We start from the raw sequence: 12,497 nt of genomic DNA, 5'->3' as shown, positions 1-12,497 counted from the left end.
TTTCAATCAATCAACTAGAAGTCATTTCTTCTGAAAAAAATGCATTTATAGTTGATTGTTTTTTCTTTCCACCTAAACCAAAATGAACACCATCCTTAACTTTTTGTAATGCAAACACAACTTCTGATATATTTTGCTCATGTTGTAGCAAGTAGTTGTTTAAGGTGACCATTACTTGAAATGTCTCTTTTGACGATACATTTGCAACAACGCAACTATCATCTGGCTCTGAATCATTTCCTTCATCATTGTTCATTATTGATGTCTTTTGATTTTTCTTACACATACAATGTATGCATTTTACAATGAAAAATTATCTATAAAATAATAAATATTGATTTATCGATATATGAATAATTTATTCATTTATCGATAAATAAATAATCTCGCTTAATGAATATTTTTTTCCGGTCCCAAAGATATGCATTTATCGAGGTTTTACTGTAATTTTAATTGATTTACCAGGAAGCTAGTAGGGTACGTTATTCAAGTTTAGTAGACTCAACGAACATAATCTTAAATAAATAAAAATCAAAATATATATAAGGCCGGGCCAGACTCCTACTCTTAGACAAATCCCAAAGTCAACCCATTTGATGTAAGAGCTTGGGCCAAGTGAGGTCAAATATCAAATATGCATGTCCAGTTGGGTGGACGAACAGGCTCATTCTTGTTTGCATTAACTAAATAAAAACAACATTTGGTTATCAGAACATGATGTGCCATCGTAATGTTAAAGAACTGTCAAAACCTTTACATCTAGCCATAAGTTCAATCAGGGTAGCACATTCATGCAATCCTTTGCCATGTCAGTGAAGCGAGTTTAGAGCTCATGATTCAAATATATCGGACCACATAATAATAGTTTAAGCTTGACACTGCACATATCCTCTAAAATCCTAATGTCAAGAACAAATCCAGTATGTCTATTGTCTACCTCCATAATCAGAAGTGAGTTTCCCTGCTTTACCTAGAAAAATTTGGTGACCGTCTTCTGCAATTTGAAATTAAGTGAGGTACAATTTGAAAGACAATGAATATAAATTGAACCCAGATAAACATAGCAAACGGGTTAGTGTTGACATTAACGCTGCTATAATACCATGTACTCTGCGTCATCCAAAAATATCAGTAATATCAGCAGAAATCTATTTAGGAGGTACTTCTAAGTTCTAACAACTATGCCAAATAAGCATGCCAGATTAAGAATAATGCCATATAACACCTTTTAACGACAAGAAATTAGTTTCCGATGCTATATGTAGAGTGAAAAGATGTAAACTTGATTACCTCTTGGATCGGACAGAATCCTCTGGTTGGAGCACAGTTCCATCATGATCAATGGAAATATTTCCATGTGGCCATAAGTTGGACCTTTCCTTCTGATGTGACTTCTGCCAGCAGAAGCAGTACATGTTATTCATGAGAAATACTTGTTATATGGACAACAAATAGAAACGTAAACAAAAATAGCAAGGTTACTCAAAAGTTAATTAGGAGACAAGAGAAGATACAAGCAAGATCATAAAAAGTATGGAGTCTTCCCAAGCATTTAACAAGACAATACCAGAACGATTTCTATGGTTTCCTTGTATATTCTACCTAATTCTTTAACTTGTCTTTTCAAGTGACTTTCATATCCTAATCAATCAGCATGGTAACCTAAACATATTCCTGCCCAAATGGAAAGTGTGAAATAAGGGGCCTTCACAAATTAGAGGGTTCATGATAGTCATATTGAAGTCAAGTGCAGCTGGTTCAAAACACAAAATTTCACAAAGGAAACAGTATCTTGAGTTAACCTCAGAATTGAGACCTTTCTTCACTTTCTTAATCCTGTCATCTACTTCCTTCTGATGTTTCTCATCATTTCGATGCATCATCTGAGCCCACTCAATCTTCTCTTGAATCAAGGAAAGCATATTTTCTGAAGTTGCTTGCCTGTAATATAATGAACACACAAAAATTACATTCCTCTAGTTCAAAATGAACACCTTATAAGCTATTTTCTTCATAGTAAGTGGTCCAATAGCTTTTACCTTTCTATGTTGGTCCATATAACCCGAATAGGGTTTTGAACTTTAAATGTGAAAGATGAGCAATACAATGTTTAAACATTGCAGGACCACGGTAATAGAAATATATAGAATACTATAATTGGCAAACACATGAAACCACGATGTCAAAAAAGCATCTATAGATAATACCAGAACACAACAAGGTTAAGGTCCAAGAAGACAGAAGCCACACCGGCCCAGTCTAATAGTAAACTGGAAAGCACAAGAAGTAAAGTTGTAAGAAACTCAACCCGTAAGGACAACATCATTGTGGGAACATTTCTTACAAGGAAAATGCACTTGCAAATTATAATTGTGTTGGATATGGCTCATAATATCCAAGGGGCTTATCCCGGAGTGGAGCGAGAGGAGCGGACAGGGGTATTTGAGTAATTTTATTACACACTATAAATACATGTAAACTGTATCTCTTTTACACGATCAATAAGAAATAAACCGCTCATCGCTCCCGGAGACGTAGGCAATTCAAAACTGCCGAACTTCGTTAACAAATCCTTGTATTCGATCTTTGCATTATTATTCTGTTTTATTTAGCTTCGTTATTCAACAAATTGCATAGTGCTAATGCGATATGCCTACCTAAGTTGAACATAAATACCAGTCTAGCAGATGTCACCAACATCAACTGGCCAAGCAATCGCACAACAAATTTATTATCAACAGAGGAAAGAAACCAAGACATGAAGCTCAGTTTTAGAATAGAAACACAGAATATGCTGAGATACTGAATCTCTGGCTATAATTGGACTGAGAATTTCTGCAACATACCATTTTTCCACCGTATCTATCATATTCCCAAGCTTCCCTTGTATCAGATCCCTGCCTGCTGCAAATTGGATCTATATGCAGAACAAAATTAAAAGACAGAATTTAGTCAACATAAATGAATGAAATCAAGTGGATAATATACTTCTGAATTCATGCAGTACGGTTTTACCTCAAAACATCTCCGCACTTGATTCAACTTTCCTTTCACTATGGCCTACAAAACCACAATTAAGCAATGATGTTAGTAATTGAGAGGCAAACAAATTCATGGTCCACATAAAAATTCTAAAGATAAGGGGGGCATACCTTGTACATACACTCATTGATAAGGAAATCTTCAAGTTCACGTACATTAGAAACCTCAAGCTCCTTCAGTAGCTCATCATAGTACAGAACCTAGAAGATGGTTAAATGAAGAGTAACATCTAATCATAATTCTGGCAACAAATTTCAAGCAGAAGAATTGCATATCTCATATGATTCTGCTATGGATAGCGAAAAAAATATGAGATCAAACTTAATAGAAACATTGGCATATCAATAAGTGATGGGAAAAGGTCTATCCTATCGAAAACAAACCAAGAATATGATAATTATCCTTAAAGGGAATCTCAAATTCCATATTAAAAAAGAAAACTAAACAGCAGAAATTAACTATGCGGTCAAAGTGAGAATTTAATAAGCCCAACAGGAACAGTTATTAAGTTCAGAAACTACTAAATCTACTACCTTATTTGACTCGGCAAGAGTGAGCACAGTAAGCTGTTTTAGCTTGAGGACTTGCTCAGGTGTCAGCTGTGGCAGAGTGCTAGAATTACCTGATAGATTCAACCATTGAAAAGAAGTTAATAAATAAAATTCTACCAACACCGACAGGCTAAAAATTAAAAAAGAGAAAATTACAAAATAAGTAAGAAAATCGATTAATTGAAATTATCCATTACGATGTATATTTCAAGCTAAAGTTATTAATACAGCATAGATGCTCAAATAATATAATCTAAATTGAAATACTTTTGTAATCGCTCCAGGTTCCATAAGCAAACAGGCGAAGTAGCGCGAGGTACGCAGAATTGTCAGTCCCTTCAAGCTGCATCCATTAACTTAATTAGAAAACAGCAATAGAATTGAATTAGAATCGAGCATAAACTAGAATATGTAATAAACCTGGAGCAGATTGGGAAGGGAGAGAATCTCAGAGAAAGAGAAGAGGGAGGGGTGAGAAGTTGCTTGAAGAATGAGGGAAGCGACGGAGGAGGCAGATAGAGTGGAGGCTTGCTGAACAAAATCTTGTATAAGTTGAGATTGAAGCTGCTCTATCTCCATTGCTCCTGATTGATTGTTTCAGCAAAATAAGAAGTACAAAAATTAGGGGTTCTGTTTTCAATTGAAACTTGAGGGGAGAGGGAGGAATTTGAATCGTTGCTATCATCAATTAAATTCAAACTACTGCACGGGATATAAGTTTTCATATTATTTAAATTAAAAATAATAAATAATTATATAATTTTGACTCTAAAACAATTTTATGTTTTTTTTTTTTTTATAGAAATTGGACGAGAGAGAACTTGGGCGGGGTGAACACCCATGGTCCAAGAACTGATAAACCCGCAATATATTAAAAAAGAAAAAAGAAAAAAAGTGAGGGTTTGAACAAGAGAAGGGGAATGAGAACAAACAAAAACGTAAGTGTGAAATACCACAAATGTCATCATTGATAAACCTGTGGCAAAAAGCAAGAGCTGAAGACCACCAATTGATCACTGAGGAAGAGACTCCAAACTTTGTTAATGCACCAGCAACTCTATTTTCTTTCCTAAAGATGTGTGAAAAGAGAATGTTCATCCTAGAGCAAATGCTGAGACAATGCAACCACTCTAATCGAATACTCCAAGGAACATCCATGAAACGATGTCTAAGCAGATTAACTACGTACATTGAGTCTGACTCAATTCAAAGCTGATGCCAATTTTTCTCTCAAGCAAGTTTAATTGTGAAAATAGCGGCCCCCAATTCAGTCATATAAGCAAACGAAGGAGGGGTAGAAAAAGCAAAACAACCTTTGAGAAAACCTCGATAGTTGCGAAAAATACATCCCGCTCCTGCCTCGCCAAGAGTGCAAAAAGCAGAGTCGTCCACATTGACTTTAACCCAGCCTGTAGGAGGTTTAAGCCAATGGACCGGAATAATGTTGGGAGCAGGAGGCGGCCTAGGAGAAGCCAGAAGACGGGATAAGATAACAACATCTCTCCTTGAAGAGCAAAAACCTTTAGAAGTGGCAAAGGACTCTCGAATCATTCGAAAGAGGATGATCTTCGAGTGCTGAATAGAAGGAGAAACTTCCTTAAAGATTGCTTCATTCCTGCAATGCCAGATTAACCAGATGCAAGTGACAATGGCAACACGCCAGATCAACGATACCTGTGAGCCAAAATAAATGCTACAAAGAGTGCTGAAGAAGTGGATGAATTGGGAATGATGAGACAAAGAGCAGTCAAAATGAATCTCAAGGGCCCTCCAAAGAGAATCTGCAAAAGAACAGCTAATGAATAAGTGGTTAATGGACTCAGCATCCCTACTACATAGAACACAACAAGAGGCAATGGAGAATCCTAGACGCTGCAAGAGGTCGTGAGTCGAAACCCGACCATGAAAAACTCTCTATAAAGTGAAAGAACGAGAAGGGGGAGTGTGAGCATTCCAAACAAATTTATACCAGTCCACCGAGGAGGAACTAGGACTGATAACTGAATAGTACTCTTTGGTAGAGAAAATACCCTTCGAAGAGGGCTGCCAAGCGCAGAAATCAATATCATCTCTACCCCGGTGAATAGATCCAATACTGTCTTGAACAACCGAAGGTAGAGTACCTAAGTTAAGCCACTCTGAATTTACCAAAAAATCATCAACAGAATTATATCGAGAACGCTTATCCTGATGATCAAGACCCAATATATCCGCCATCGATGGAATGATCCACCTATTTGTCCAGAAATTGAGCGTTAAAGACTGGCCAATCCACCAAAAGGTCTGGTCCCAAATGGATGAATAAACAAACTTACAAGAAGACCAAATCGGGGAAGGAGCAATGGTAGCTTTAGGCAAACCAGAGACATCCAGAAATCTAGACTTCATGAGAGAATAGCTAGACTGGTGCTTCAAATCTAGAGCTTGGTTAAAGACCCTAAAGTCCTTAATGCCCAAACCTCCACCCTCCAAACTTTTGCAACAAGTCTGCTAGGAACCGTGATTAGCTTCCTCTGATCAATACAATCCGTCCAAAGGAAATTCCTAACACTTCTATTGAGCTTATTCAACAATCCCACTGGCCACTTATAGATCAAGAATGAGTGAACCATAGATCCAGTAATAGCAGGCTTAATTAGAGTTAAACGCCTTGCAAAGGAGAGAGAGAGAGGTACCTTTCCACTTGCTAAATTGAGAGAGAAATTTATCTGCAAAGCTGATGAGATGACGAGCCTTTGGAGCTTCTTTAAATAGAGGGACTCCTAAGTAACTGAAAGGAAGAGACTCCAAACGGATGCCAATACAGTGGGCAAGACGAACCCTCCTCGGAGGACTCACCTGAGAACCAAAAAAGACAGCAAATTGGACCCAACTAACCTGCTGACCGGAGATCTGTCCATAGAGCGGGAAGAAATCCTTGAGTGCATGCAAGTTGCTCAAGGATGCCACTCTAAAAATGAGCATGTCATCGGTAAAAAGAAGATGAGAGGGAAAAGAATTTCCTCCAGAATAATACATAGGAGAATAAGTACCCTCCCTCACCACCTTAGCAAGCCAACGAGAGAAAAAATCCTTAGCAATGTCAAACAGAAAAGAAGAGAGGGGATCCCCTTGTCTAACCCGTCTAGAATAAGAAAAGTAACCCTTTGAAAAACCATTAATCATCACAGAAATACGAGCAAATGCCAAAATGTTTAGGATCCAATCCCTGAAAGTGAGAGAAAAACCAAAGGAATCCAACACAACCAAGAGGAAGTTTCAGTCTAAAGTATCAAAAGCCTTACAAATATCAATTTTTAAGGCTATGTGTCCACCAAAACGTTTTCTGTCAAGCATATTAACTCCCTCAGAAGCTAAGGCAATGCACTGATGAATGCTTCTACCTTTAGGGAAACCATACTGGTTGGGATAGACAATCATTGTTGTACATATTTTTAATGATAATTAAAATTAAATCAAAATAAATTTGAACATAAAAATAAATGGAAATGTTTTGCTTCGACACCACCAGCGCTGGATCAGTTTTGGAAATACTGCGACGTCCAAATTAGATAAAAAAAACTATTTCATTATTAATGAGATTTAGTTGTTTGGGATCAGTTCTGGAAATACTACGACGCCCAAATTAGATACAAAAAGAACTATCTCGTTATTAATGAGATTTAGTTGCCTTTAATTTGAGTTTCTGTTTGTTAGGTTTGATGGGTTTGGCCCATATGCCTAATCAAAATCGAGTATTTTGGTTCAAGTTCGGTTTGGTATTCGGTTTTATCATTTATTAAATAAATTATTGTTTATTTTTAGCTTATATTATATTGTTACAATATTTATAATAAAAAAAATCTATGGATCCATGAATAATATAGATGGAATGTTTACAGAGTTGAAAATCAATATTCAATTTTTTTTTTTTTTTTTTTTGGAAACAGGCTAAAATTAATGAGCCACTAAAGGGCAAAAAGAGTTAAGTACATCAATTAATGAAATTGGTAATGAACCCAAAGAATGAGGACAAGCATTTAAGCGAGAGCTCCGAGCCAAAGCATGGGCGATCTCGTTAGCTTGTCGCTTTACAAAAATGACCTTGAAAAAGTCATTTGAAAGTAAAAGAGATTGGCAATGATGAATAAGATCTCCAAACTCGTTCACGTCATGTCTCGAAGAATGAATAGCATCAACAACAACCTTTGCATCAGATTCAATATGGACTTGTGTATACCCAGAAGATTGCAACCAATTAATTGCTTCATAAACGGCAGCAGCCTCGCACTCTAAAACAGAAGGGATACCAGTAAAAACATTGGTTCTAGCGGCAACAAACTTCCCCACATCATCGCGAATGATCGCACTAACACCAAATTGTCCAGTATCCACGAAAAGGGCAGCATCAACATTACATTTAAAGACTCCTCGAGGGGGAACATTCCAAAGCAAACAATTTGAACTTACCCGAGTGTCCGATTGCTGTTGAAAATTTGCAGCCTTCAACCGCCGCGCTCTCTTCCAATCCGAGAGAGTCTCTCTAGCAATAATGCACACCCGATCCACCGAAAAAATTTCGTGTCGCCATAGCGTACCATTTCGCTGTCTCCACACCGACCATAATAACATCATAAACAGCTCTCCCCGATCCGGATCAACAACAGCCAGAACTGAAAAAAACCACTCAAAGAAACTCTCGGCACTAACAGCATAATTTCGCACAACAGAAAATAAGCCAGCAGCTTCCCAAACTAACTTTGTATGCATACACTCAATAAACAAGTGCCAAGAATCTTCTATATCACCCCCACAAAATAAACATCGATCTGACATAGAGATACCACGCCGAATAAGATTGAGATGAAGAGGAAGACAGTTTCGAATAATTTGCCAAAGAAAATAACATACCTTATACGGTATTCCAGCATTCCAAATTCGTCTCCAATTTCCAGGAATAAAATTTTCAGTAATTGGTGCGATCTCCTCCGTAGAGGCTATTCAACAGTTCAGAATTCCAATTCTTAGAACCAGGCATAAACAAATCAGAAACTCTCAAATCGGCATAATCCAAATTCTTAGTCGTCAAAACACGTTTGCTACCAGTCCCCCTAAGCCAAGGTTCCGTCCACACATTAACGGAAGTACCATCTCCAATCTTCCACCTATAACCATCTTTCAACAATAGTTGGGAATGCCAAATGCTCCGCCATATAAAACTAGGTGAATGCCCGAGTCGAGCATTTATAAAATCCCCCCGAGGGTAGTATTTAGCTTTGAAAACTCTACTGACTAGAGAATTTGACTCAGTCATGAATTTCCAACCTTGTTTTCCCAACATTGCAAGATTGAAAGCGGTGAAATCCCAGAAATTTAAACCTCCATGGTCATTTGGAGAACAAAGACGCTCCCAAGCCATCCAATTAATAGACCGCTCCCCATTCCGTTTATTGCCCCACCAAAAAGAATTAAGCATCCTTTGAAGTTCCTCAACAGTAGAAACAGGTAAAAGGAAAACACCCATAAAATATACAGGGATAGCTTGCCCAACTGAACAGATCAGAGTAGCCTTACCCGCCTTAGAAATCGGGTTTCCCCTCCACTGTTGAACTTTCTTCCAAACCCGATCCTTTAGATGAGCGAAAATTTCTCTTTTATTACGACCCACCAAAGACGGGAGACCCAAATACCGACTAGATGATAGATTTGAAGACACCCTAAGAATAGTCGAAATACCCGCAGCCAACATAGAATCAACATTGCAGCTGAACATAATCCCCGACTTCCCATAATTAATGGCCTGCCCGAAAGCAAGTTCATAACCATGCAAGATATCCCACATCACCCGACTCTCCTCAATATTTTCCCAAAAAAACAAGAATGCATCGTCGGCAAACAATAAATGAGTAACCGAAGGAGCTCCTCGACTGACCCTATTACCATGAAGTAAGCCTTTTGCCTCCGCATCCGAAATCATAGCCGACAAGCCTTCAACACAAAGTAGAAAAAGATAAGGAGACAAGGGATCTCCCTGCCTCAAACCTCGATGTGGAATGACCATATCCGACAAACAATTATTTACCCTCACAGAATACCGTACAGTCGAAACACAAAGCATAATCAGTTCCACCCAATCAGCATTGAACCCGAGTCTTAGCATTACGGCCTTGAGATAATTCCAATCAACCCGATCGTAAGCTTTGCTAATATCCACTTTAAGGGCCACTTCGCCAAGTTTTTTATTGACATTCTTTTTCATACTATGGATAATTTCAAAAGCAACAAGAACATTATCAGTAATAGCCCGTCCCTGTAAAAAAGCAGATTGAGTATCCGAAATAACAGTTGGGAGAACAGACTTTAATCTATTTGTAAGGACCTTACTGACAATTTTGTAAAGTACATTACACAATGCAATAGGTCGTAGATCCTTCATCGTGCAAGGACTCTCACATTTGGGAATTAATGCAATCACCGAATCATTTAAACCATGAGGAAAAACTCTTTGATTGATCCAATCCCTACCCACAGAAAAAATGGAATCACCTAGAACATGCCAAAACCGCTGGTAGAAACCCGGATTGAACCCGTCCGGACCGGGTGACTTATCCGGATGCATCTGAAATAAAGCAACCTTAAATTCATCCTTTGTGAACTCAGAATTTAAGTAAACATTATTAGAATCCATGACACGAGGTTGCAAAAGATCAATAACCGAATAGACCTCAGCCTGACTATCAGAGAATAACTCAAAAAAGTAATCCATAGCAACTGAACTGATATCCTTTGTGGAACTGACCCAATCACCATCTTTATTCTGCAATTTGGCAATGAGGTTCTGCTTGCGCCGACCATTAGCAAAATTATGAAAAAAATTTGAATTTGAGTCGCCTTCCTGCAACCAAAAGGTTTTAGAATGCTGTCTCCAATGGTCTTCCTCTTGGACAAGCAAACCAATTAAATTTTCCTTTACCAAATCATATTCAAAAGAAGCAGTATGAAGCGATCTCTCCCTCAAATGCTCCAAACGCTTATTACAAGCAGCTACAGCCCTTCGAAAATCAATATTCAAACTCATCCCCCACTTAGTTAAAACTCTCGCTAAGTGCTGCAACCGATCAGTTAGGTGCGAATTGACACTCCATTCAGAAACAATTAAAGCTTGGAGATCAGGTTCACGTAGCCACTTATTTTCGAACATAAACTTCCGTGGAGTACCACCCCTCTCCTCGACAGAAGTCTGTAAAACAATAGGTGAATGATAAAAAAACAGGAGCATAAGTGTTCAAAGACGTACCAGTAGGGAATTTAGCCATCCAATCGGAAGGTCCAGTAGCCCACACTCGGATACAGTCGCACGAAACCCCTGAATACACCATGAAGGATGATCGTGAAGGCCTTTTTTCTCATCATTTGACAAGAGATCATTGAAATCTCCAATAACCGCCCAAGAAAGAGAGGAGGTCGAAGCTAGTCCAGTCAGTAGTGCCCATGAATCCCGTTTACGACCCCGTTCCGAAAAACCGTAGAAACCAGTTAATCTCCAACTATCAGACTCCATATCATCCACTCGTAAGTCAATGTGATTATTAGAAAAACTTAGAAGAGTACACAAGTCCTTTTTCCTCCAAAACACACCAATACCCCCACTATGCCCAACGCAATCCACAGTAAAACACCCGTTAAAATTTAATCTAACACAAATTTGTTCAATACGAACTTGACTGACCAAGGTTTCAAACAAGAAAATCACATCCGGTCTATGAGCTTTAACAAACTCACAGAGAACAGGAACTGCCCTGGCATTCCCTAACCCACGGTAGTTCCAACTCAAAATTTTCATAAATCTTTGCAGACCCGGGATTCCAGGTCTGCTTTCTTCCCGTTTTTTGGATTGGTCACCACTACATTGTTAACTGATTTTCTCTGAGATGCTTTAGAGCCACTAACATTATCAATATCCATTTGCTTGGATGTTCTTAAACTCGTGTCACCACCTTTAACCAAATCCTCAACTGAAAACGGCTCACTTCTTCTTCGCTTCCTTTCCTCTGTAATCTCCAAACCTTCATTGTCTAAGACATTCGAAGCATTAACAGGATTGCTTTCAAAAGATAATAGACTTGCTCCCAAGTTGTTTGAAAGAGCCCGCCAATTTAAAGGAATAGAATTTGCCTTTTGGATACTTGTAACTCTTCCGCTTGATTCCTACGACCCTTCTCCTAACTCACCCTCGTCTTTCAGCCAGCATTCACCCCCTAAATTGGCAAAGCGTCTAGGTACCGCCCGTAAAGAAACATCCCAATTCCTCACAATTTCCTCCTCTTTCATCAGATAGAATTGCTGGCATTTCCTATCAATGTGCCCTATCAGCCCACAAATAAAACAGAAAGAAGGAAGTTTTTCATACTTAAAACGACATATAATCCAGTCTTCCCCAGGACGATGAATCCTCTTCTCCTTACGTAGAGGCTCACGAATGTCAACCCGAACACGAATTCTCATAAACCCTCTATCAATTAACCCGGAGTTCTTCGAATCATAATTGGTAAAGACACCAATGTAATTACCCAAAGCCACCCCCACCGATTCTGAAAAAAACCCAACGGCAAACCGTGAATTTGCACCCAAAATTCAGAAAAAACTAGAGGGACTTCCATCGGAATTTCTCCAGATTTCAATTCATGAAGAACAAGAAGCTGATTATCGAATATCCACGGGGCGCCATTCATCACCCATCGCAAATCGTACTCATGATAGAATCTAAAAAGGATCAATCTGTGGCCTAAATCAGTTATTGACAAACCTTGCCCTGGTTGCCAAAGATTTGCCATTCGATGTTTGAGAACAAGGAAATTATATGATTTGTTAGAGACCAGCGTACCTAACAAGCACAAATTGAAAGCTCCCTGAGTAATCGTCGGA

General features: G+C 38.4%; 1 protein-coding gene across 2 annotated transcripts; it reads right to left on the bottom strand.

Annotated features, from left to right (window-relative positions):
• Window positions 1-589: 589 nt before the first annotated feature.
• LOC136209798 (COP9 signalosome complex subunit 7-like) lies at window positions 590-4,281 on the bottom strand. Of its 2 annotated transcripts, none has more exons than XM_066001394.1 (9): window positions 4,014-4,281; window positions 3,861-3,936; window positions 3,576-3,664; window positions 3,153-3,242; window positions 3,016-3,060; window positions 2,847-2,917; window positions 1,817-1,941; window positions 1,291-1,394; window positions 590-994 (listed from the first exon to the last, which is right to left on the bottom strand). In XM_066001394.1, the coding sequence occupies exons 1-8, from the start codon at window positions 4,170-4,172 to the stop codon at window positions 1,339-1,341; spliced, it is 711 nt and encodes a 236-aa protein (XP_065857466.1). In that variant the 5' UTR covers window positions 4,173-4,281; the 3' UTR covers window positions 590-994; window positions 1,291-1,338. The 2 variants fall into 2 exon arrangements, with proteins under 2 accessions (XP_065857466.1, XP_065857457.1); XM_066001385.1 differs by having other exon boundaries at window positions 595-994; window positions 1,803-1,941.
• Between the last annotated feature and the right edge of the window lie 8,216 nt (window positions 4,282-12,497).

This window comes from Euphorbia lathyris, chromosome 1, assembly GCF_963576675.1.
Source record: "Euphorbia lathyris chromosome 1, ddEupLath1.1, whole genome shotgun sequence".
Classification (NCBI taxonomy): domain Eukaryota; kingdom Viridiplantae; phylum Streptophyta; class Magnoliopsida; order Malpighiales; family Euphorbiaceae; genus Euphorbia; species Euphorbia lathyris.
The sequence above is the reverse complement of the archived record's forward strand: the minus strand, read 5'-3'. Positions and strand labels throughout refer to the sequence as shown.

Excerpts from the sequence above, each read along its gene's own strand:
- LOC136209798 (XM_066001385.1), bottom strand. The coding sequence starts at position 4,172 with ATGGAGATAGAGCAGCTTCAATCTCAACTTATACAAGATTTTGTTCAG. Across the intron at positions 3,665-3,860 it reads AACCTGGAGCGATTACAAAA|GTAATTCTAGCACTCTGCCA; the intron begins GTATTTCAATTT and ends TGAATCTATCAG. Across the intron at positions 995-1,290 it reads GATTCTGTCCGATCCAAGAG|AAGACGGTCACCAAATTTTT; the intron begins GTAATCAAGTTT and ends TTCAAATTGCAG.